Consider the following 26,899-nt stretch of genomic DNA (forward strand, 5'->3'; position numbering starts at 1 on the left):
TCCCACCCAGCCCCTCCCTGCACGACGGACGGACACAATAATCCCCTGTGGGCTGGTGTAACCAGGAGGTCCGTACCAGTAACAGCACTGCACCAGTATCGACATTCGTCGTCTCGTCAACAGAGCGAGGCCTGCTTGGACCAATGCCGGTGAGCTGCCATTTGTTTATAGGCAAGGACTCGTTCTGTGAGAAATGGCTCCTGGTTTGACTTAAACATAATGATTTATTCGTGGCAAGTAAAACGGTCCCTTTCATTCTGGAGCGTTTCAGAACCACCGCAATGTTCCTGCACAGTCATCAAGAGTCTCTGTGTGTGCATGCATGCGTGTGCAAGGGTAGTGTAGCGGTTAGCACGCTGCACTACGAACCTGGCGACCCGGGAACCGATTCCCGATCACGACCAACACCAGTGACGATTATCCGAACCGGTCCTGGGCCTCCTTTAGGTCGACTCAGCCTCAAATTAGTACCTGGTGGTGTTGGCCACCCACCCCCTCTTGTGTAGCCACCCACCCCCTCTTGTGCCGTGCCGGCCTTTATAGGTGCTCGCTAACAGCACTTGCCCCGACAGTCTGTTAAGGCTACACGGGGGATCTTGTTTTGTGTGTGTGCACTTTCCCTAGGACAAATGACGCACGAATGCAGAGGCCACCCTCGCGGGGGGGGGGGGGTCCAAGCTAAAGAATGTAAAACAATTGCAGAAGTAAACCTGGCCTATTGAGTGATCTAAAACTGGCCCAATGAAGCTATAATATAACGGCGCGTGTGTGCGTGTGTGCATATGTGTTCACCATATTTTCGAGAGTGCTATGGTAAGTGGTCAGTTCACTGCGCTGCGACCTGGCGCCTCGACCACCGCCACAACAAGCCGGGGTATGGGTGGGCAGGCTGGCGATTTCATTTACCCGGCTGCCTGGTTAATCAGTTAAATCGGTCAAATGAGCAAACTTTAAAAGTGTAGTTTCCACTTAAGAATGGGTAATAATACTCATAGAAATGGGTGGGTTGTGGGGCACCTGGTACCGTGCTGTGTTGTGAATACGGGCACTGAGTTCAATTTATTGGCCATGGCCAAACATCAGTGGTGATTATCTGGGCCTCCCATTGGTCATCTCTGCCTTCAATGAGTAGCTGATGCAGGGTGTAAAGATTAGCACAGAGAGAGAGAGAGACTAAGGCAGCTGGGCATGCTCCTGACCACACCACCCCCTTGTGATTTGTGACAAGAGTTGTTGTTGCTTTCTGACTTAATTTTATCCTCAACTTTGTCTCTGTGGACCACACTGGGGACTTGTGTCTTTGTTTACCTCGCCCTGTGTGTTTATTTGCCGTAATGAAATAAAGTGCTCTTCGGTTAGGAACAGATACAGATAGCCTTTGTGTGTGGGGGTTGCAGCGGGAATTTAGTTCACTGCAGTAAACCACATACCGGCTTTCCAATCCAGACGCTAGTAATGGAATTCATTTTGAACGTTTCCCGTAGAGCTCGTTGACACTCTTTGCGTCAATGAGGAGCAGAGGTTGAGTGCTATAGGGGGAAGCCTGTAAAAACTAATGAGCAAACGCTCGGTGGCTACATGCGTGTGCGCCTTTTCTTAATGTCACGGTACTTTGGAAATATAGCGTACGAAATCGCTCCGATACGGATATCCAAACACCCAATGCGGCGGCGCGCACAGGTTGTGTTTAAACACGCGGATGTAATTCATCTCTCCCTGAGTTGATGCTGGCATTTGCAGGATAAATGTGGTTTTGTGTTAGCAACACCAAGCCGGTCCTAAAGCAAGTGAAAAACATGTTTGTGTTATTTATTGTTCTTGTTGTTGAACAATTGAGTTATTTCCCTTTGGAATGTAAAGCATAAAAACTCATCTTGTTTTCATTTCTGCGTTAATCGAGAAAGACAAAGGCAGGAAATGCACTTATTTATATTTAAACCCCCTTTCAAAATGCAAGACATTTTCATTCAAGTGCAATTATATACACGGCACAAGAGCCTCTCCTGTAATTAGGTCTTCGGTGAAGTGAAGCTTCGACTAAGTTCCGTTGGTTTGCGCCGATGCCCCTTTTAATTGCCCGCTCTTTCATCCTCAAAACCAAGAGATGACTCCGTGGCTTCAGATGGAATGGAGGAGAAAACAATAGAGCTCTGGCTTTATTCAATGAGCCCAAAACACCGATGGTTCCGTTCACAATCAACCGGCCACCGCTAGAAAGAATCGCCCTTGTAACCGGGCCACGTGGGGCCAGTGAGGGGTGGGTTACCGCCACGAAGTATTCCTGTCAGCGTTTCTCAATGCGAATTGAATTGATGGGAAGGCCTGCCTCGCTTTGCCACTGCCCACGACATCTGCTGCGTGTTTACGTGAAACGAACATCCATTCCTTGTTTTCGTAATAACTGCACATTGGCAAAAAAAAAAATCCTGCAAACAATTATTATTTGTTTAGATACTTATTTATTTACTCCACTTTGTATACGGTAGTTGTATATTTATTTTGCAGTGGAGGGTGGGGTGGACTGCTAGAGTGAAATTATAGTAACCAAACAATAACCATTACCTACATAGTGGGCAGTCGAGGGTAGGGCAGCAAAATCCATTGTTGTACTGCACGTCTGTGCCCACATTTATACTCTCTGCCTTCACAAACACACTGCCCAGTGTGGTGAAGAATGGTAAAAAAAAACCTCAACAACCCACACAGTGTGGGGAGGAACTGTGCAGCAGTGGATTGACAACCAATACCTCTACTTTCGTTCACTGGGTCTCTCTCCTGCCTATCATATGTAGCAGGGCATCATTTCAGCTGGGTCTGGCTGGGCCGGCGACCCGGAAAATATTTCCGCACACAACAACACACATCCAGCATACCCCTCGCTATGGCCGCGTGGCTATTATTCAAATGCCACCTACACCATTCTACCAGCGATCCAGAAAATATTCAGTGGCAAATGTGAATCTTTGATCCTTACCCATCTGCATCCTTGCTGCGTTACACCGCGTGCACAGCACAGGGTGCCCCTTGACCTTGTTTACATGAGCTCCATGCACGGCGTAGTGTGTGATGGGAACAAAAAGGCTGTCTCCATTTAATTTGCCAAATATTTCACATTTTTCCAGCCAAATGCCAACAAAAATAGGAACCAGCGGTGCACTGTGCAACCACGTGTCAGAGCCATTTGAAAAGGACTGCACTCTAGACATGTCATCTGTCAAGGGCAGTGCTGTCATATTGTTAGGTTTATCACTACTCCATTGCGTTTTTCTTCATTTTCAGTGCTATTTTGTCGATGTGCTAAAAATTGAGCCTGAAATCTAAATGTTTTTCTATTGGTGTTTGATATGTATGTGTGGGTATATATTTTCTGACAGTCAGGAATATTGGTTTTTTTTTAAGATTAATTTGTCAAGTTGGATATTGACTAGCATTGTATAAAATATATAGTAATGTGAAGATGTAATTGTATATGTGTGGATATATATGAACCGTCAAGTTATCAACTATGTTCAAATTATCATGTCAAATTTATGTTCAGGAACAAATAGTCTCTGAGGTCATTCCCGCTATCTCAACCATTTCTTTATATCAATACATGTCTCCATGTATCATTGTTAAATATTGAATATAATTTTACGTTCAGTAACCCTGAACTTGCATTATCTTCTCGCCTTGCTCCAGTTTTCTCCTACAAAGGAGAAACATAGTACATGACAGGAGATCCACCTACCTTTGTCTACCAATCTTTCCACATGTCTACCATCCAATCTACATACTTATCAACCAGTCTACCTACATAGTACTCCACTGTCCACCTCCCTATCTATCAACAAATTTAGCCACCCATCCACCTGCCTTCCGAACTGCCTTCATCCTTACACGAGAGATGTTTATTATTATTATTATTATTACATTAGTGGTATTTCAATAAGCACTTCATATTTGTTCAAGCGCTGCACATTTTGTGGCCAACAGCAGCAGGACACAAACATAATGTCGTCAGTCAAATTGATTTTGGCCCTGCACTTGGGAGGTTACCTCCTCCGTAAGTGGGGAATTAAGCAGTCGCCTAATTGTGACTTGCAGTAAAGTGCAATGCATCGCTCGCATCACTGATCTTTGTCCAATACTGGACACGCTTTTGCAAGACGTGCAAATGGAATCTACTTGGCAACCCCGGACACCATCAAATAGCTTTCCATCTGGTGACCCCAGACACCATCATCGTCATTACCGTCATCATCGTTGTCAGCATCATTAATCATTATCATCACTAGTGCGTAGGTTTTCGCGGTTGTGCGGTATAGCTCTCTGATTATTTGCCGGGTTGTACTGCCCTCTGTTCGACGCGACGTCTGACGTGTTGACAGCACGTGGAGCGGAACGTTGGACATCGTGCTGAACTACACCCGGTGTAGTTGGAACTCTTGCTGCTGTTGTCTTGCTCGGCGATGCTGTTTCCACGTGAGCTCGGTTGCTACCTTCACTGGAAATCAATGCCAGGCCTGTTGGAAGCCATGTACAAACACCGACGTGCCTGAGCACACCGCCCACATGGACAAAGGCACAATCATCGGAGAGCTAATTTGTGTCGGTGTAAATCACCCCGCGCTTCTCCAAACGCCCTACTAAATAAAGAAAATTACACGAACTCTGTTGGTTCTTCAACCCCCTTTTGTCGCAGATGTCCGTGTCGAGGATGTCGGGGGGCCGTGGCAGCGTCCTCGCCGCCGACCCTGTCATCTCCCAGCTGGAGACGATTCCCGAGGACCGGCGCGCCAAGGCGGCGGCGGTGGCGGCGGCGCAGCGGCGCGTCCACAGCGCCTCGGAGCCGCCCGAGAGGCCCCCGGGCCGCGTGAAGCGTGTGCCGTCTGACACAGACGGCGGCATCCGCACGGCGGGCAGAGACTCGCCGAGCTCGCTCCGCCATTCCAGTCCGGGTTCTGTAAGTGCTTGTGCCATCCGTCCACCTGCGCCATCCATCCATCGCCATGGGACCATCCATTGTCATCAATTATTATCATTAGGATAATTATGGTCAGCATCATTATTTTCTTCATTGTCGTTATCTTCATCATCATCATCCAACATCATAATCCTCCTCCTGATCCCTCCACCCCTAATTCAATAAAATTCTGACCAAATGTATATTGATATAGTGTCTAAATGTGACCACATCTCAACATGTTGTACAGGAACAGTGGGTATATTTATTTGTAGAGAGAGGCAATCCATCATAGGCAGTGGAATAAAAAAGGTCTTGAGCCTGGACCTGAACATTTTGACTCGGAGGCCAAATGACAAAGACTACCCTTTCCCTCCCCCCGGTTAAGCCTTGTACACCATCAGGGTGAGTGCTGTTATCGAGCACCTTTGAAGGTTGGCATGGCACAGTGCTGATGTTTGACATACTGCACTGGACATGTATGTGAAGCTGGTTTGTGCCCTAGGGGAGGCCAGGGCAGGTTCAGATGCCACTTGCCATGGCTGGGAATTGAACCCAGGTCACAGGGCATCGTAGTACAGCGCAATAACCAGGGGGGGGTATACACCCCCCCCTTCCCACTCCCCCTTTAGACAAATAAAATACCCCCCGGATTTGCATACATAGACTGTTGGGCAGACACCTGTGGGATTGTAATGTTTCGAAGACCAGTGTCTCCACGGTCAATGGGTATAGGGCAGCGTTCAAATTTTGTGACGGTCATGAAACATTGGTGGAAATTCCATGTTCTTATGGCAAGGGCAGTTTATTCATGCGACAGCCTACATTAACTTTCCCTATATCTGTATTTATTTTAACAACCCCAGAAGGATTGGCTGATTTGACCACCAATCAGAATTTGGAATTGCAACGTTCCGACAATATACCAAGTGATCTTACAAGTGCATCTCCCAGCCACTGCGGTACTTGCTTCTGATTGATAATGATAACATTGCTCGATACATCGATGTAATGCATTCATTTGTTATCCCCCCCCCGCCCCGTTTCGATGGGTAACGGCATTCTGCCCACGTTGGCCGTGTGCTTTGGCTCGCCATCGGTGTCTGTGCGTGCCTTCAACTGGGCTGGGATTGATTTCCAGTGAAGATAAAAGCCGAGCTCACCTCTGAAAGGCATTGCCAAGCGAGAATACAGGACTAGCGAGAGTTTCAGAGCTCGACACATTTACGATAGGGTCTGGCGTTTTTTGTCATCAAGCAAAGCAAAACAAAACTATTAGAACACAGGATGATCAGTCAATATTAGAAATTCTAGATTTGAAGCTTTCGTGACTGCAAGGATTCATACTCTTAGTTTTTTCGGTAAAGTCACGTAGGTAAAAAAATGAAATTAAAATGAATAAAAAACAAAATAATAAAAATCACGACGTTTCGGAGGCAACACAAGTCTCCGTCATCAGGTGGGACCGTCACAGCCAGATTTGCTGTATCAAGTCAAATCTGGCTGTGACGGTCCCACCTGATGACGGAGACTTGTGTTGCCTCCGAAACGTCGTGATTTTTATTATTTTGTTTTAATTTCATTTTCATTTTTTTACCTACGTGACTTTATCGAAAAAACTAAGAGTATGAATATTAGAAATACAAAACAACATTAAAAAGATAATTACAAAGGAATGTAAAGACGTGCTTGTAACACCATTGTATCTTCACAACATTATCCTTACAGGTGTAGATGCTTTTATTTTGTATTAATAATGCATGTGGGTTTGGGCAGAACATGATGCTAGCATGGATGATGGCAAATGGCCGAGACTAACTATGGGCTGGCAGCCAAAAATGTAAATACGACAGAGAGAACTTGTACCCCAGAGATGGAGCGATGAAATCAGCTCTTGTTCAAGTGCTAGATGGAATGTTGTATCGCAAAACCATGAGATATGGCAACAACGTGGGGGGGGGGGGGGGCCTTAATTCAGCAATCCGCCGATCCTGGCTCAAGATGATGATTTCATTGTTATGTAATTCAATGAGGTAATTGGGCGGCTCAGAGGTTAGAGGCTAAGCTGGCACCACTTAGACCTGGGTTGAAATCCAGGTATTTGCCTGTGCTTCAATTGGGTCCTCAAGTGTCGTGAGCTGATGGCCTCAGTCCTGTCACCAATGTTAGCACGCTAATAAAACACGTCCAATTAAATTTAGTTTTACACCGAATTCGGCTTAGATTTCAGCTCTGAGAATTGAAAAGATCAGTTGCTGTCATACTGCATGCAACTGGTGGCTTCAATGTATCTTAGAAGTATATCCGTGATATCCACTTATATGTGCTGTTGTCTAATATCAAGGGTTACACTGCTGTGTGAGACATGTGAATGGAGTCTTTATCTCTTGCTGCCGATAGCACAAGTAGAATAAATTTGGAGAAAAAGATAACAGCTTTTTTCTTTAAACAAATGTTATTTAAATGCAGACGTGCAAGCAATAATAATGTTGAAAGGAACCCAGCTATCTTGGGAACATGAGGGCTTTGGCAGTAACTGCATGCTTATCTGTTTTGTGCCGGATGAAACAGTCTTTGGTGAACACCCGATGCACACAGGCAGAATAAGGCTCACTGACACAGTGGCTTATGTGCTGCAGACACGGCACACACATTAACCTGCCTGGCCTGGGGCTATGTGCTGCTTTCTCCTCCTCCTCCTCTAATAATAATACTTGGTACGAATGTTACAGCCAGATAACTTTAACTTCATGTCACATACATCCATTATACGAATACATTATCACATGCATTTAAATGCTGATCACATCTCCCGTGCCCATTTCGCAGCGGAGCATTGGCGAAGCAATGTCGGGTGGGTTCTTTCTTTTAGGATATCTTCTGTTGTAAGTTTTCACCCGACGCCCTCTCTGTAGATTCGCTCGGCGCTTCTCCCGCTCCTGGTTCTATCTCGAGTGAGAGAGAGAGAGATGGAAGGGGAAAGTCGTCTATGCCTCGTGGAGTTGGCAAGCTTTAGATGAGCGCTAGGGACTCGCTGGCGCTCATTCCCGTGTGTTCTTTGGATAACACTCGTTGTGCTGCCCACGATGTTCGCCCTTCTGTCCGGCAGTTGGCTTCCCTTTCAACATAAGCAATTCAAATGAGACCGCGCGCCCAAGGATTCCGTCTGAAGGAAGTGGATTTCTTTGGCCACCGCAGTGCAGGGCTTGCGGCATGCCGTGAATGCACTTACTTTCGTTTTCATTACGTAAAAACCGTCGCGTGGGAATTATTTTTCAGCAGCTTGTGCATGCCGGTGAATAATATTAACATGCTCCTGTGTGTTTGCAGACATTTACATACCTACGAGTGGTCGTGAGTCATCGTTGTCTCCCTTCATTTATTTCTAGTCGTAACATTGCCTTTATAAATTGGGTTAGATCCTGGCCATGGGTAACACTGGTGGCGTGTAAATTCCAAACCAGTCCTTGGGCTACCACCTTCTCTAATCCGTACTGACCAGTGTGGTGCAACAACCAATCCATGGCCAATGCGATGTGGGGAAGCCTTCATCCAACAGTGGAATCACAATGGGTTACAATGATGTTATTACCAAAAACAGTTGCCTCGATGTATTGTGAAATCCCTGTTACATTACTTGAAAAAGTAGGCCCATTCCGTGCTTATGTCGTAGCCAAATCTGGAATACCTGTAGCGCCTAATCGTCTCTTCTTAAATTCTAGCCAGGCATAAACTCTCTGGGCTCAGGGCTAAGTTAAATGTCACAAGACATTGCTTCAAATAAATTCGAGGATGACTTTCTAGGTGCAACTCGATATACAGCACTAGCGTATAAAATTACAGCGCGGTTCAATGTTTGAGTTTTTTTTTTTCAAATGCTTGTGACAGTGCACTAACAATGCCCATGTGGTCCTTTACAGCCCACGAGCCCGAAGTTTGGGAAGGTGGATTCATACGAGAAGCTGGAGAAGCTGGGCGAAGGATCTTATGCCACCGTCTACAAGGGCAAGAGCAAGTGAGCCACACTACTTGGAGACCCCATCCATAACTGTCCTCCTAAATCTTTTTTCTTATCTATCAGTTTGCTCAAATTCCAGCCGTATATTTCACAATTGTGTACACAAACACACACCTTGCATGCTGCATGCAGACGCTCCTGCACACACCACATAACCACTGCCACCGGACGGATAAACAGGGCAGCCGGTATTTTGTAACCTTAAAGCCAGTGCCCTAGCAAGGGTGGGGCAGGCAGGGTGGCTGCCCCAGGCGTCGCCGGAACGTGCGGCGCAATTGTTGGAAGCCAGCTGTGGCTGCCGGTGGCCTCAAATATTTGGTGGGGTTGTGCTGGCACTGCAACAGCAAGGTGGTGGGAGGGGGGGGCGCAAGGATGGCACCCTGCCCAGGCTCCAAAATGTCCAGCTATGTCTAGCTTACGACTCTACCTAAAGCAGCGAATCCATTGGCGGTTAATGTTTTGCTATGAAAAAGATTCAAACGCACGTCACGTAACTGGAATTGCTAAAAATTGAAACGTTATTCAAATCGGCAAGAAAATCACATTATACGAGGTGCTCTTAGCAAGCGAAGTGAAGTGTCGAATGGGGGTGTGGGGTGTAAGCAAATTGGACCCAGCAGGATCGCATCATTTTCTGTGGCCACAGGTGCTTTTCGCATGTTAATGCATGCGAGCGATAGGGAATGCAGCGGCAGCGTCTGCACCGCACTCCTGTGAACCTGATCGTTCCCCTTGGTTTGTGCGCTGTGGCATGAAAAATCGTAGCTGCTCAGAATAAAAGGAGTTCTGCAGCCAATCAGTGGGCCCAGACACAGCCTAAGGGGTGTGCGATTAGGGAGTCCGAGCAGCCTAAGGGGTGTGCGATTAGGGAGTCCGAGCAGGTCACAAAGCTGTGATGGATGCCAAATGTTTGAAACTTTATAATTTGTTCGCAATTTTACGGATATGTCTTAAAGTGTGCGTATAATGGCCACCACTTAATATGCAAGTCGCATTGATGTATGTAACAAATTGCAACAAATGTATTATCTGTTAGCAGAAGATTACATTTTAGGAATGTAAAATAATCGTTTTGCCCAGGGCACGACTGTATTTATCTTAAATCCATGCAGGAGTGGTCTATCCCTCACCCTATCCCTAACCACAAACCCCTCTATGTCCCATTTCTGCCATTCATGGTTCTATCACTCCCATTGCACACCCACGGCTGCATGCACCCTCTTGTACCTCAAGGCCAATGCTGATTGGTCGCAGCAGTGTTTTTCAAAACAGCGGTGTATTTCACGAAAGCTTCCCTTCGCCCTAAACCAGGTGACACCACCACCATGTGTTATTGCTTTATCCAGGAATACCCGCACGGATCTCCGTCATGCACGCTTTAAACAGAAACCAAATGCACCGGAGCCCAACCAGCGGGGTAGTAGCATGGTTGGTATGGAACCTGGTGCTAGGAATGAAATGGTGCCCCCACCCCACCCCTCTTCAATTTCCACTCGCCTCTTTGTAGCCCGGACCGTAGGCCCCGGTGTGCAGTTGCACCACCTGCGCACGCGATAGCTACGCTGCTGAGCCTTAACGAGGCGAGGGAGTGGGTCGGACGGAGGGTGCACGTGGGGTCTCACTGCTGTGTTGTCCCGCAGGGTGAACGGGAAGCTGGTGGCACTCAAAGTGATCCGGCTGCAGGAGGAGGAAGGCACGCCCTTCACTGCCATCCGCGAAGGTAAATGCAACGCGGGCGCCCACACTCCTCCCCCTTCCCACTGTCGCCTCAGAAGGGCCCTTTGTGCGTCGTACTGGGCCACGAGTTATGATCATGGATGTTTGTGTCTCTCGCGGGGCAATTGCACCTTCCTCCAGTTGCTGCCCGACTAGAGAGTGTTTGCCATAGCAAATTGAGAAACTGCTTCCCGGACAACACCACTGGCCCTGCCCCAGCGTTTTAAGTGCTTTGAAAAAGATGCCAGTATGCATCGAACAAATATACAATGTAATGGTATTCTACTGCATTGAATATATGCACTGTAAACTACATAGCATGGAAGAGTAGGCCAAATTCCATCTAGAGGCACTCTCTAGAACTCCCTCTAGTGGTGGCCTTCTGTCAACAGTGGTGTGAGCAAGTAATTGCAAGACTGGACCTTTTATATTTTATCTTTTTACCTGTATACCATGTAAGGGTATTATAGTAGATTTAATATACATGATACACTATGTAACAGTATTCCAGCACATTTAAAATACATTTGATACATAATGCTCACCTCGATGATATCCTGCCGGTCCATCATATAGTCTCTTTGCTTCTTACTGGTATGCTGTGTATGCATACCGGAGCGGACCGCCCCGCTTTAAGCTCCGGCCCTGCCTCCACGGTTACCCCTTCGGCATGAATTCTCAGAATGCGACAGGGAACCCCTTGCCGCCATCCTCCCGTCTGCAACTCGACCACGCGATGCACTCAGCCCTCTGTGTGTATGTCGCTTGTACACTACACCGTGTCACGGTCGGAAATGTATTAGCGCGCAAAGAGGGCATCTGTCGACACATTCAGTGATAACATTGTAACGTCCTGTGTCTGTGACAAGTCATCTTGTGTAACGTGTGGAGTGGGGTGGCATGCGCCGCGTAATTTCAGCCCAACCGATGAAGCCCATGTTTGTAATGACAGGAAACCCAATGATTTCGGTGTAGTCGTCCGAGCTGTTATTGCCATTTATTTTAAATAGGCGGCTGCGTTCAAAGTGAAATGGGAACACGTTGGCCGCTTGACGTGTGCGTCGCCGTAGGAAGTTGATGAAAGCGTTCGAGTATCCTCTCACGTGGAGGACACAGCGCTGGACACACGGCACATGACACACGGTGGACACACACGAGACGCAGCGGAAAGGGTTTCTACTGCAAGGAGCTCAATAGAGCCACCCTAGAGAGCATTTGGCCTACTCTTCCACTCTCACCAGACATCTTGGAAGAAGTTTCAAGTTTTTCAAGTTTAACTTATTAGGTATAGCCCTGTGAGCCATTCGGCTTTTGAATCGGGTGCAACTGCAACAAACAAAAAAACTAAAACATGAACAAGAATAAGAGGTGGGAATACCCACATTTTACCCCGCCACACACGATCTGCCGATCAACTAGCAGTCCTGGACTCGTGTACTTCTGCGTGGACAGAGGCAGGTGGACTCAAGAAACTTACCCATTGTTGAAACTGCTGCACTGGGAGATTGAACCGGCGACCTCTGGATTGATTGCAAGTGCAGTGTGCTAACAATTATACCATGGTGAACACAACCCACCGCAAATTACGCGACAATCATACAGGAAGAGACATAATTGGGCAGGCAACTCTTTGAATTAGTCCAAGATATGAATCTTGGCAATGTATGAGTTGGTTTCTGTCAAACTTCTTAGTTTCCGATTCGTTTTCTTCTGGCACCAACCCACAAACCTGCAAATCCACAAATCCCGGCCACTCAGGTAAAAAAAAGGAAAAGTCTCCGGTCTCTTGAGCCGTGTGACGAAAAATGTTCAACTCTAAAGCCAACCCATGTTTAGCAGTCGACGAACGCATAACATCACAGTGGGACAGAGGTCACTTTTCTCCCCGTTTCATTCCTCCTCATCAGACAGAGCCGACACACACACAAATGGCTACATTTGAAAACCTCTAAATCCGGTGTGCGCACAGCAGGACGCATATAAATGCCCTTGTTAAATGACACTTATTCATTTGCATTTTCTTTTGTTTAAAACCTTTTCTCTTTTAATGCATTGTAAACAACGTTTGCGCCAATTATCTGCGCCGCTCGGTCTTTCTATTACCGCCTCTGCGTTGAAGTTAAATTACCAGTGGCATCCTGTGCCGAAGCCAGAGGTCACGATCATTACGGTCTGCCCTGCTTTCCTGCCGCCTCGCATGCCTGCCTCTAATTAAGTGTGCCGTGCTCACCACGGCCCCTTTGGCGCACCCCGGCCACATCTGCCGACTAAAAAACACCGCACGCAAAGAATGCGTGGCGTGGAGTTATTTATTTATTTATTACATATATACATACACGTACACCGGCGCACTCAATGAAGCGGTAGACGTGTCCCCTGCCCTCATGTGTGAGCATTGAGTGACCACCACCCCCCCCCACCCCGTCTATCTGCATTGCCACTCCTGGGCTAGAGGAGGTGAGAGTTTCACTTTCTCGTGCTCGGTATCCACCCGTACCCGGCCGGGTACGGGTACCCGTTTGCGACCCTGGTGCGGCCGGGTACGGGTACGGGTAGGCCGTGAGTCACTGGTGAGTAACCGTTTGTCACTCATTTCCCAACGTCTTGTCTCTTCTCACAATTCAAGTTCCTAGAATCAACCCACCCGCGCCTGCAACATGGCTTCATCCCAGAGTTCGCAATCAGGTACCCGATACCCGTACCCTACCCGTACCTGGCCGGGTATGGGTAGGGTACGGGTACGGCCGGGTACGGGTACCCGTTTGCGACCCTGGTGCGGCCGGGTACGGATAAGGAATCAAAACCCGTTTGCGACCTCTGGGCAGTAGTGGTGTGGTGGGGTTCCTTTGTTGGGCCATACATGAAACAAACAGCTCAGATCATGGTAAAGAAGCTCTTTCAGTAACCAAAGAGTCCATTATAAATTACAAACAGTGTTGCCAGCTTGAAAACATTTGAGTAATACAAATTTTGCTGTGTAATAAAAATCATATATAAATCCTAATTTTTTGGCTGAAAATATCTTTCAATATTGAGGACTGCAGAGCTTGGGCAACTGTTTGGGGCCGGCTCACCCACCGAGCTGTCTTCCTGCTTGTGGTTCCTCTGCGGTTGCAAGATTCCATTTGCATCAACGATGCTATGTTAAACTAAACATTATAAATACTGTGCATGTGGTGCCTATTGCATGGTTTGGTATATTACACAGTGGTGGTGCAGTGGTTCGCATACTATGATATTAACCCAGCGAGTTCAATTCCCGGCCACGGCTAACATCATTGGCAAGTGGCCACTGATCCAGTCCTGGGCATCCTATTCCCAAACCCACACGGACCAGGGTTGTGAAGCATGGCCCAACAACAGCCACGAGCAATACGGCATGGGGAGACCTTGATTCAGCAGTGGGGCGACAAAGAACTGTAAATTATAACGATTTATATAACACAGAATAATGCGATCAGTGTAAGGTAATACATGATACCCTCTCATGCATTAATGATCTGAAACCCACCACCCTCAAAAAAGTTTGGTTTTAGGTGATTTTAGGAGTCAATGGAATGACCCTGAATGTGCTGAACATTTTTCACGAACTGTAATTTCATAGCCAGTCTTACTCATCACAGCAGTCCCACCGCAGTGGGCATCATTCACGAGCGGTGAGGAGGGGGGGGGGTGGACACGCCCACTGGTGTGTGTTGGTGAGGGGGGGGGGGTGGACACGCCCACTGGTGTGTGTTGGTGAGGATGGGGGGGGTGGACACGCCCACTGGTGTGTGTTGGTGAGGGGGGGGGGTGGACACACTCACTGGTGTGTGTTGGTGAGGATGGGGGGGGTGGACACGCCCACTGGTGTGTGTTGGTGAGGAGGGGGGGTGGACACACTCACTGGTGTGTGTTGGTGAGGAGGGGAGGGGGTGGACACGCCCACTGGTGTGTGTTGGTGAGGGGGGGGGGTGGACACGCCCACTGGTGTGTGTTGGTGAGGATGGGGGGGGGTGGACACGCCCACTGGTGTGTGTTGGTGAGGGGGGGACACACGCCCACTGGTGTGTGTTGGTGAGGAGGGGAGCGGGTGGACACGCCCACTGGTGTGTGTTGGTGAGGAGGGGGGGGGGACACACTCACTGGTGTGTGTTGGTGAGGAGGGGGGGGTGGACACACTCACTGGTGTGTGTTGGTGAGGAGGGGAGGGGGTGGACACGTCCACTGGTCTGTGTTGGTGAGGAGGGGGGTGGACACGTCCACTGGTGTGTGTTGGTGAGGGGGGGGGGACACACTCACTGGTGTGTGTTGGTGAGGAGGGGGGTGGACACACTCACTGGTGTGTGTTGGTGAGGAGGGGAGGGGGTGGACACGCCCACTGGTGTGTGTTGGTGAGGAGGGGGGGGGTGGACACACTCACTGGTGTGTGTTGGTGAGGGGGGGGGATGGACACGTCCACTGGTCTGTGTTGGTGAGGGGGGGGGGTGGACACACTCACTGGTGTGTGTTGGTGAGGAGGGGGGTGGACACACTCACTGGTGTGTGTTGGTGAGGAGGGGGGTGGACACACTCACTGTGTGTTGGTGAGGGGGGGGGGGTGGACACACTCACTGGTGTGTGTTGGTGAGGGGGGGGGGATGGACACGTCCACTGGTCTGTGTTGGTGAGGGGGGGGGGTGGACACACTCACTGGTGTGTGTTGGTGAGGGGGGGGGTGGACACACTCACTGGTGTGTGTTGGTGAGGAGGGGGGTGGACACACTCACTGGTGTGTTTTGGTGAGGAGGGGGGTGGACACACTCACTGGTGTGTGTTGGTGAGGAGGGGGGTGGACACACTCACTGGTGTGTGTTGGTGAGGAGGGGGGGGGCTGGCGGACAGCTGAGGAGACACTGTGTGTGTGTGACACTGTGTGTGTGTGACACTGTGTGACACTATGTGTGTGTGTCACTGTGTGTGTGTGACACTGTGTGTGTGTGCCACTGTGTGTGTGTGACACTGTGTGTGTGTGTCACTGTGTGTGTGTGACACTGTGTGTGTGTGACACTGTGTGTGTGTGTCACTGTGTGTGTGTGTCACTGTGTGTGTGTGACACTGTGTGTGTGTGTGCGTTGCCCGTTCGTTGTTGCCACGCGTGGCTGATGAGCATTGAGCAGCCACCGGCAGCTGGGCGTGGGTGAGAGACGGGGATGCGAGGGAAGGGAGTCTGCATGGTGCGGGGAGGCTGCTCGCAGCACGAGTAGCAGTCATAATTCACGATGTAACACGATTTTTTGTCCCTGGGTAGTAAGTGTTATATCCTAATTGCTTATGCCTCAAAAGTATAGAAAATGGCTATTATGCCCCACAAACCTTGCTTTTGTGACCAGGACTTTACGTGAAGGAATGACACACATGCACACGTTTTCTCATTGAAAATAGGTAAATTTCAAAATATAACTGTCCTGGTCACAAAAGCAAATTTTGTGGGGAATAATATCCATTTTCTGTACTTTTGAGGCATGAGCAATTAGGAAATAACACTACCGAGGAACAAAAATATATATTTATATTTTTTACACAGTGTCATGACATTGATAATTAATCTCGGCATGAGCAATGGAGACTGCTATGCCCCAACACACGTGCACTCAGTGCAAATGAACACGCACGCACGTACGTGGATAACATGCAGCAAGTTGACACAGTAGGGGGTGCATCTACCAGTCATCTCAGTCGTTCAACCCATGGCACCCGCTGGGTCTGCCCCGTGACCTCCTGTCAGCGAGCCATCGACACTTCACGTGGCCTCAAAGTGCACCTGGCCTGGCACAGGCGCCGTAGTGGCGTCACCACCCCTTAGTGGCGAATGTCGGGGTATTGGTATTGGTGTGTCATCTCTATTCTATGTACGTTCGTGGCCAAATCGCCCTGGATTAGTGTTTGGTTGGAAAGGTGACCGCCATGCACAAACAAGTTGCCATAGGGCTAGAGGAGTGCAGGAACATCCATTATTGTACTATATTGTACTGTACAGCTACGTGGCCGTGCCTATGCTCCCAGACTTCACCAACCCACGCTGACGGCGTGTGGACAAGTGCGGTTAAATAACCCCTCATAGCCCACACGCCATGGGGGGAGGCTGTCGTCCTGGAGTAGATTGACAAATGTGCTCTGTGCGCAATTAAATGGGCACATATTGCATTATTTTCGGCACGAATGGGTCTCTTTCTTTGTGAAGGGCTGTAAATACGCCGTACCTTCCACACTCGACACACTGTGTATCAAACATGCACGTGAGGGCTGAGTAGCTTTCGCTTATTGCCACGATGACGGAAATCAATTCTGCTTTTGGTATTCGTGCTGGAGCAAGCGCCGTTAGCGTGGCCGTTTTGTTATTGTTGGCACACAAAACAGCAACACCATTTTAGGTTGAGTTGGCGGAGGAGATGCTGAAGCAAGATTCACTTACCAGAGGCAACTTATTTGTGTGCGTGCCCAGGAGTTGAACCTTGGCTGCAGAGTGGTATTTTTGTTGCGTATCACTCACCCCACTGTTCTGAACGACTTGAGAGAGAGACACACACAAATAGGTAATTCTAGATCGTTCATGGGTCGATTATCCAGGTTGTGAATTAGCGATGTTTTGGAAAAATAAACATCTTCATGGACACATTGGAGTAATAGCTGTTGCTCACTCGTCAGGGGTCAGTGACTGAGTGCCCATGTGACCTCACACATGTCTGCAAGTAAACCGATTACTTTATAAAACAACAATAACAGACGAGCCATCCTACACCTTCACCCGTGTTCCCAGATAATCGAGATTTGACGACAGCTGCAGTCACTGATGTGTATGTTGCCAAAAGTTGTACCTGGGATACAGGGATCCTGGTATACATATTGCGCTAATCGCCACTTCACTGGCCCTGACCCACCTGAGATATAATAGCTCCTGTATGGAAAGGCCTCTCTCTGTCATGGTGGTTTATTTATGGGAACACTTCTATTTTGTTTCGTTATGGGGGTTGATTGAGCATATTTCACCATGCTAGCGAGCGTGGGTGGCTTGGGTTTTTTTCTGATGTTAGGAAGCCACTGGAGCTATGAATTTTTATATCTATACTCTTTGGTTCTTTCGGTAAAGTCACGTAGGTATAAAATAAAATTAATCACGACGTTTTGGGTGCAACACAAGCGTCCATCATCAGGTGGAAAAGCATTTTCTGCTGCTGAGGCCGACTGTTTTTAAAGGTTTGTAATGGGTGTAGCTCAAGGGTTATAAATAAGTGGCCGGGGCTAGTGATGTTAATGTGAGAAATTAGCATGTAACTGTAAGATCGGAGAGCGGCCTCCTCGACGAGGGCACGGAAGTGGCTATGTTAATGTGAAAGATTAGCATGATGTTAATGTGAGAAATTAGAAGGCACGGAAATTGTTATGTTAATGTCAGAGATTAGCATGATGTTAATGTCAGAAATCAAATCAAGATTTAAAAAATCTAGTTTGCAAACTGATTTCTTTAGAACTGCTTTTTGTGTTTAGATTATTGTCCTTCCCCCCACCTCCGACTAGCACGGTTGGCTACGTACGGCACGTAAGAAGTTCAACATTCGTAATAGACTGTACTTGTACGCGCGTGCAGGGCCAGATTAAGGTTCTTGTAGGCCCTTGGCACTTCTATTGTGTGGGCCTTCAGTGATAACTTTCTACAGTTATTGCTGCTCATGTTACTACCGCCGCTCTTACTCGCTTGTTTCACACGTACTTCGTCCAGGACAGATGCTGTTACTAATACGTTCATTATTTAGTCTGTGCCCTAATTCGATGGGAACGCGCTGAGTGCCACATAAATCTCGAAAAGTTAATCTCCGGTGTTAATTTCTCTCACCTTGTGAAAAAAATAGATTGACATGACTCTGCCTCTTTGTATATACGCTATGCCTATCCTTGCGATATACACATATTTATTCAAGGAGATATCTTGATTACATTTTTGTTATCATACAAACCAAAAAAACACGGTCAAATTTTTTTCATAGGCCCTAGGCACAGTGCCTATTGTTTGTATGACAAAAAATGTAACCAAGATGTTCTTGAAAAAATATATATATTTATATAGCCAGGATATATATGGATAATACGGCGATGCGTGCGTGCAGCAAGAGCCCACGCTGTGTGCACCATGGCTCACGGAGACACAGGCCGGAGTCCTCCATCACACAATCACTGCAGAGGGCCCGCTTCTTTCAGCCGCAACCAACAGCGCGTGCTCCTCCCCCATCAAATAATACATTCATTTCTCTCGGACTCGTCTGGCAAAAAAAACGCCCCCGTTTCCAACACATTCGAGATGACTTTGCGGCACTTAACTTTCTTTAATACACCTTGGTTGTCGACATTAATCCCCGCAAGTGCCTTTCCTTGCCAAATGTCCGCGCAAAAATGCTTTCTGCCGGCAAATGGGCGCAAAATGTTAACGTATTATGGTCGTTTTCACCGAATTGCAGCTACTTGAACCCGATGTCAAGCTGTAGCCCCGTTGAAATCACCATGGGGTTGTGCACGATACAGAAACGAGCCTGCAACCTGCAGTTCTCCATAACGTGGGATTGGATTTCAGCTCGTTGAACCAATTTGGTAAAGATTTGTGAGGTCTGTTTTGAATTACGGATTTTAGTGTACAAGCGAGCACCAGTCTCGTCTGTGAATGTGCTGTGCTGCTTCTGAACGTCTGTGGACATCTGTGCGAACGTGCTGTATAGCTCATCGCATTCCTCCAGTATAAAGCAATATTCTGATTCTGAACGGTTCGCGTTGGCTTCTCCAGCACTCCTGAGAGACACGAAGCCACTGTCCAGCCACTGGACCAAGCCCCTGGTTGGCATGGGCCCACCCTTCCTGTCCCATTTCACCCACTCTTTGTAACCAAGTGCCTGAGCCCCTCCGGCACTTGACCCGGAGTGCAAATGCACCACCTGCATCCTCGATAGCCATGCCACTGCCCTACACTGTGTTACCAGCCATCAGTAAACACAGCAGATATCTGTAGAAAGTAGGGCGCTTTGAGAAGGAACACCAAGAGCCGCCTGGCCCTGCTTAATTTGGCAGCTGTATCATCTTCTTGGTTCTTTCGGTAAAGTCACGTAGAAGGGAAATAATAAAAGATAAAAAATAAAACATTATAAAATATTTTATTATGTTTTATTTGAATTATTTAATTTTATTATTTAAAAAAATATTTTATTATGGTTTATTTTTATTATTTTATTATTTCCCTTCTACGTGACTTTACCGAAAGAACCAAGAAGATTAATCCCTGCAGTTACGAAAGCTTTAAATCGAAATTTGGCAGCTGTATGTACGCTGAACTTCTTTTGCACCGCACGTCACCAACCGTGGTAATCCGAGGTGTTGCATGAAGTTGCACATTTTCTGAGGTGTTGTACCTCAGAGTAGATGCTCACTTCTCGTAATTGTTTATCTTACACTACTGTTTGCACACATGCCATTTACGTGACACGTGAACGCATCCACTTGTAATGAAATGACAGAACCCACGAGTAAATCACCCTAAACGCGCCGGACGTCGTTAGATTACCTGAAGTTTGGCTGGGTTGAGCCTGGTTAGTACCTGGATGCGTGACTACCACGGCTTGCCACGTGTTGCAGGTGTGGGGATATACGCACTCATTGGCTAGCAATGAATACAAATTAACTCCTGAAAGTTTTTTCTGTGTCTTGGGTGGCTACGTTTTTTGCCCACTTTTCTGTCCAGCATTTCCATAAACCCCAAGGAACAATAGGTTTATAATTGGATGGGACGTAAAGAGTATGAGCTCTGCTGTTATGGCCTGAATTTCTCCGCTGAGTCCCTACTTAGGAAGGGGGGCGTGGCTGTGCGCATGGTGGCTGGATCATCTCAGTCTGTGCCAGGGCATTGGAGCAGTTCCTATTGTGTCTTAAATCTTTCCAATTGCCCGGGAAGTGCATCATTACACACTTGAACAATCAATCAGTCCTTGACCCAGAGACTTGTCGTACATTCTTGTCTCCCTGATTTAATCTTCTGCTGTATGTAAACAAACCTGAAGTAGTCGGTTACATTTCCCCACCATATATGGAAAGATTGTTTTAAATGTGTCTGTTATTCTATATATAAAAAAAAAACTAACTTACCATATTTCTCATTATCACTGCCTTATAACCGCACACAATATAGAATGCTGACGTTCCAGTCAATGACATGCTAAAATGAGTGAATTGAGACTCATTTCAGCCCTTTGTTAATCTACTTGCTGGATGTTTTGTCCATACTTGACCACGCTAGTCAGTGCGGCTTGGTGAAGTGGGGGACCCAGGGTGGTCCAGTTATACTGATAGGAACCCACTGGTTCCACCAGCCCACAGGGGATTATTGTGTCCGTTCGTCGTGCAGGGAGGGGCTGGGTGGGGAGGGAGGGGCTGGGTGGGGAGGGTGGGGAGGGGCTGGGTGGGGAGGGGAGGGGCTGGTCACCCCGTGGTGCCCTTATAAAACTCAACGTTTAACCTACTCACGCCGGCTTGTGCCCGCCCTCACAGTCGGGCATATTTGCGGAATACATCACGCCGCCGTTGACCCTGGCCATTGACCGAGCAACCCAACGTTCCTACCAGCTCCCTCCGCAGGAATGTGTTCCCTGGCTACTGTGGCTAGGGATACAACTAAAGTCTTCCGAGTTCACAGTGCAGTGTTTTAACCTTTGTGCCACTACTCCCCTACCAATGGCCTACCATACTATATTCTAATATACGTATATACATACATGTCTTTCTTTTATAATTGAGTGTTATAAACAAAACTAGCCTTTTTATTGTACTTGCATACCACTACTAATACAGTCCCTTAATATCTGTAAAAAAATGTTATTTTATAATTTTGCTGAAAGCTATGCAGGATTCCAGATGACTTTTTTGCATGCAAACATATCCAATACGCAGAAATACGCCTCGGTACATCGAGGCATTTACATGTAAATCCACTCTCAGCGTCGTCGAACACTTTAAAATATGATAACAAAGGAACTTCACGGAGCTTATGTCAAGATCATAAATCTACGGGTTCTACAAATAGTGGTGGCCAGGTGAGGAAGCCATGTACAAAAAAAACAAGATTAAACTAGGGACACGCTGGGTGGCCACTTGAGGCCCCGACAAAGTCGATATGTCTAACTAACGGCCTCAGGTTCGTTGACACGACATGCTGAAGTGCTAGTCCCACGGTGCTCCAGGCCGTTTGTGGGTGTGCGCGTGCTGATGAAGAGGTGGAACGGAGGACTCGTTTGTCAAGCAGGGCTAATCGAGACGTTCTGAGGGTGACGCAGATAATCTGCAATGTGGTGGCTGCGTGGGAGCTTGTCTCCCCGCTTGTAGATTTTGGGATTTGAATGAAGCACTGAGCCAAGCCCCACGTTGGTGTCTGCCATTTGAAACAAACGAGGAATGTGAACGATGCCTGCTTGAGACCTCTTCACTATTCATCCTCCACTTATTACCTGGCAGTCTGTTACAGTGTTGTCGTGCAAGTGCTTGTGCATTAATCATGAAACGTGCGAATTAAAATAAATGGTTTAATCAGCGTACTCAGTGATTATCATGACGGTTTGTAAGTGAAATTTGACATGCAGGCTTTTGCGACAAATATGATTCATAATATATTTTTGGGTCAGATCGCGTACGGTTTATAATTTGCAATGTGACCCCTAATATTAACAAAGTAAATAACGTGACCGCAAATGAAAAATGGATGTGGAACAACACTTCAAAGAGACAGGCCTGTTGTCGTACATTTTGATTTAAAAAAAAATCGTGATATATTCCTCTTTCTTGATGGCATTTTTATTCCCTTTCATTTTTCAAAACAAACGAATGACATTACTGAAGTAGCAGCTATAAATACAGCGCCATCAATTTGACAAATGCGATTTTAAATCGATCGCCGGAGCCACCGCGTTATTTTCTTCAACGCGTTGGCGGTTCTGTTGGGGTTACTTGGTGTCCAGAGAATAAAGTGGTTTTCCTTTATTTGTTTTCCCAGCGTCGCTGCTCAAGGGGCTGAAGCACGCCAACATCGTCCTCCTGCACGACATCATCCACACGCGGGAGACACTCACCCTGGTCTTTGAGTATGTGGTGAGGCTACCCTCACCGCACCACCCACCCCCTCGTCCTGGACCCCCTCCCCCCATCGCTCCGTGACCTTCGCCAAAACGCGGCCACATGCACCACCACCACCACCACGTCCACTCCGTTTGCCCAGTGTTGGATGTCCTTGACCACTGTTCAAAACTTACAGTGGCGATATAATCAGAAAAAGAAATGCCGGGGTGAAGGTGCAGTCCTGCAAATTACGTGCTCTCACCACTGCTGGCAGAAGAGCCTCCCAGAGCCCCTGAGGGCCCTTCCAGAATGATACAAACAATAGCAATACTACTACTACTACTTTCATCCACTTTGTCAATCACCTGCTGGATGAAAGCCCCTCCATACCGTGTCATTCGTGGAGGTTGTTTAACTATACTTCATCATGCTGGTCAGTGTGGGTTGGTGTAGGGGAAGACAAGGGCTGGGTTAGATATCAGTGGCCAGGAATTGAACTCGGGTTGCCGAGTTTACAGCGCAGTTCGTTAATCACTGGAAGAATATGCAGTGTCGAGTTTAACGATTCACGCCCCTTGCTAACCTATGAAATGTCACGATGGAGGGTTCTAAAGTCAATTCAATAATTGATTCTCATCATCATCTCGTTATTTGCTACTCTTTGTCTTGTTTGTTGTGTTTTACAACTGTTTCATTTGTTCAGTTTTGTTTGCCGTATCAGCCTAAATGTAACGGTAGCATATATTTGTTATGAATTGTATATAATTTATTTTTTACATGCACAATTCTACACGCATGGCATGAGCATAATACACTCATTTCATCCATGAATCACCTAACGTGCCTAACAAAGATCATGTCATATCGTTGAGTCAAACATTTATCGTATCTTTTAAATACGTGGTAATTTTTAAGCATCGAGTAATAAAATGTATGAAATGTGTGCATATCTCTCTATCTTTATGCGTGTCTGTGTGCGCGTGTGTCGTTGTGTATGTGTGTGTGTCATCGTCTGTGAGCACATATCTGCGTGTGTGTGTGTGTCTGTCTGCGTGTCTGTGTGTTTTTGTGTTTGTGGATCTGGGCAGCACACCGACCTCTGCCATTACATGGAGAAGTACCCTGGAGGCCTGCACCCTCACAATGTGAAGGTGAGTGACGTCTCGAGGAGCCACGCCACTTGTCTCTCCTCCTCCTTCTCCTCCTCCTTCACCTCGTTCCGAATGTAAGGGGTCATCGGCGGCTCTGCTCTCCACTCCTCCCTGTTTGGGGCGTCTTCCTGCCTTAGACCAACGCTCGCCATATCTTCCCAGATCTTATCTCTCCGTCTCATCTCTACCCTGCCTGTCTTCTGTCTCTTGCCTTGCACGTCCCATCAGCAGGACTGTCCGTCCCACATTTTCTGGATCTGTCCTCAGGATGAGTCGCCAACACCTCGGCTGCGCTTCTCTCGTCTCTTCATTGTGCGCCGCTACCTTCATCGTTTATCTTAACTTCTCATTACTAATTCTATCTGCTCTTGTTTTTTTCGACTGTGTGCACCATCTGTCCCTCTCTTCTTCGCGGTGCTTGCATGCACCCATTTATTTATTCAAGTCTGTCACCCCCCAATGAACATGAAAGCGATATGTTAACCGTGCTTACACGATCACTCTCACTGAGTGTAAACAACAAGATGGTAAAATAACAACAGCAGCAACAACAACAGTATTCTTAGGTTGTTTTCGGTAAAGTCACGTAGGTAAAAAATAAAAATTAATAAAAGTAAAATTAAAATTAAAAAAATCACGACGTTTCGGAGGCAACACAAGCCTTTATTTTTTATTTTTATTTCATTTTTATTTTACTTTTATTAATTTTAAATTTTTACCTACGTGACTTTACCGAAAAAACCTAAGAATATGAATCCTTGCAGTCACGAAAGCTTCAAATCTAGAAACAACAACAGTGCTGTTGCCCCACATTTAGCCATCCGGTATTACCGCGCGGGCTGAGTTTCATTTGCATGCCGGTGCTGTGGAACGTTCCGATGAACTCTGTGCGACATCCATGGGCATAGACCAAACACACTTGAGCAGAAATATTCCATGCATGGTTTAGTTTTTACTGAAACTTTTCCATTCGCTGAAGGAAAGAAACAGAATTGTACAGTGTATACCAGTAAAACAAGTATATATATAAGCAATTGGATCATGAAATGCAACTCGAGTTTGTTCCGCGTAAAAGTTTATTAAGTTATAGATTATGCAGATGTGGTTGTTGATTCACCCAGGAATTTGTCGTTTGGTTTTCTTTTTTTTTCGGGAGAATACGAATGTGTAACAAAACAAAGTACAGATTTCAAGATTCAGCATTCGAGTCTTTGTGGAGACTTCCCTTGGATTCGCATGCTCCAGTTCCCATGTTATAATGAGAAACAAATGTTGAGATGTGAGATAACATTCCATTGCATAGCTCAGACATGGGAAAGAGTCCTTAACACAGCAAGCTGCCAGCATTAAGGACTTTACCTAAACATTAGCAACTGTAATTGTGCCAAAACAACACACACATAGACGGTATATGTATACACATCATATACACACACACACAAAGAATGTGCAATTAACATGACGGCTACGGACTCAGCTGAATTTCTAGACACATGTGCGCACACTGTACGCTGCGATCCCAAGAGCCCCTTCCATTAACCGGCAGAATGTCTCGCAGCCATTTAAAAGTTATAACTTGTTTAACCATAAAAATTGTTGTACACTTTATATAGTTAAATGTTTGCAGTTTTTTTTGAATAAGCAACTCTTACTATACGGTAGTGTAAACAAAGTTATTTGCTCGGGGTAGTTCCGAAAGATGATTAAAGCGTGTGCAGCGAAAAGTTGGATATTGCACCGTAACGACCCGCCGCGGTACAACCCAGAAACGCAGCAACATCCGAAGTGGTGTAAAGCCATTTGACCAAGGTGTTGAGTTTCAAAAAAAGGTGTTGAGTTTCGTCAAAAAGATAGCAAATGGCAAACCGTTGCAGATCGTGGCATAGAAATCGAGTGTGAAGGCCGGTGCAACTGCACCGTGGCCCACGGGCTGGAAGGGCCATGGGGCCCGGGCTATGAAGAGGGGGGGGGGGGTGGATGTGACCCCACTTAATTCCTTGCAACAGGGCCCATGCCGACCATGCTACAGTGTGGTCAAATAACCCCCATGACCCACATGGCATGGCAAGGCCCTCATCCAGCGGTGGATTGCCAAGAGGGCTTTATAAGAGTACGGACACATCATTATCATCATTTAAGTCAAGATGAGAACCCACCGAGATGTGTTTTACTGAAGCAGAAGTCGAGGACAAATAATATTCGTGAACAAAAAAAGATGTAACACCATATGCTCAAAATAAATCACAAAAATGGAATTTGATAATTAAATCAAGCATGCACAAAATTATAATATAATGAGATAATGCAACAATGAGCTTTTGTTACACTGAATATAAAAACCGTTCCAGAAAATATGTGCATTATATCAGGTCGTGTACAGGTACGAGAGATGGATTGTCGCAGCATCATGAGAGATGGCGACCGCTTGGGGAGGCCTTCGTCTAGCTATGGTTATGCCTGAAGATGATGATGATGTACACTAAAGAACAACTAATGTAAAAATGCCTAAAGGTGGTTATATTAGTATCAATGCCAAGCTGGTCATATTGCGTGCGCATCCCTCTGCACAGAAGTGTTATGTCGCGACGTGGAGGCTTGGCTGAGATTAGAGCTGGGACGATTGGTCAATAAAGTTGACTTAACGAGTACAAAAGTACGATCGACTACTTTATTGGCCATCCCAGCCAAGCCTTCACGTAATCGACTGCTTTATCGGCCGTTCCTACAAGCCAAGTCCAGCATAACATGGCTGATTATGCCTATGACGCCATCAAGCACCGTCCATTACCTCTCATTCCTGGAGCAGGAGACTTATTCCCAACCATTTATGTTCTATCAAATTAGTCAAGTGATCAATCCGATAATTTCTAGAGTAATACATCAATAAATTGCCTATATTTTTGGATATCCCACTTGAGCTGAGACCCAGGGTCCTCACCCCAGCCCCAGGTCCATTTGAAGTCAGCGGTG

At 46.9% G+C, this 26,899-nt stretch overlaps 1 protein-coding gene across 6 annotated transcripts in view; it reads left to right on the forward strand.

Annotated features, from left to right (window-relative positions):
• The window catches only part of LOC144934516 (cyclin-dependent kinase 14-like), a 118,142-nt gene that overhangs the window by 21,117 nt on the left and 70,126 nt on the right, over nucleotides 1-26,899 (forward strand). For all 6 annotated transcript variants that reach the window (XR_013637169.1, XM_078860368.1, XM_078860369.1 and 3 more), the window contains exons 4-8: nucleotides 4,685-4,945; nucleotides 8,866-8,960; nucleotides 10,604-10,683; nucleotides 22,717-22,811; nucleotides 23,867-23,929. Coding sequence is in view for 5 of the 6 variants with exons in the window: in XM_078860368.1 (XP_078716494.1) it covers nucleotides 4,685-4,945; nucleotides 8,866-8,960; nucleotides 10,604-10,683; nucleotides 22,717-22,811; nucleotides 23,867-23,929 (594 nt within the window). In the remaining variant the exon portion in view is untranslated. The remainder of the gene's footprint in view (nucleotides 1-4,684; nucleotides 4,946-8,865; nucleotides 8,961-10,603; nucleotides 10,684-22,716; nucleotides 22,812-23,866; nucleotides 23,930-26,899) is intronic.

Source organism: Lampetra fluviatilis, chromosome 10 (genome assembly GCF_964198595.1).
Source record: "Lampetra fluviatilis chromosome 10, kcLamFluv1.1, whole genome shotgun sequence".
In the NCBI taxonomy this organism is placed as follows: Eukaryota; Metazoa; Chordata; class Hyperoartia; order Petromyzontiformes; family Petromyzontidae; genus Lampetra; species Lampetra fluviatilis.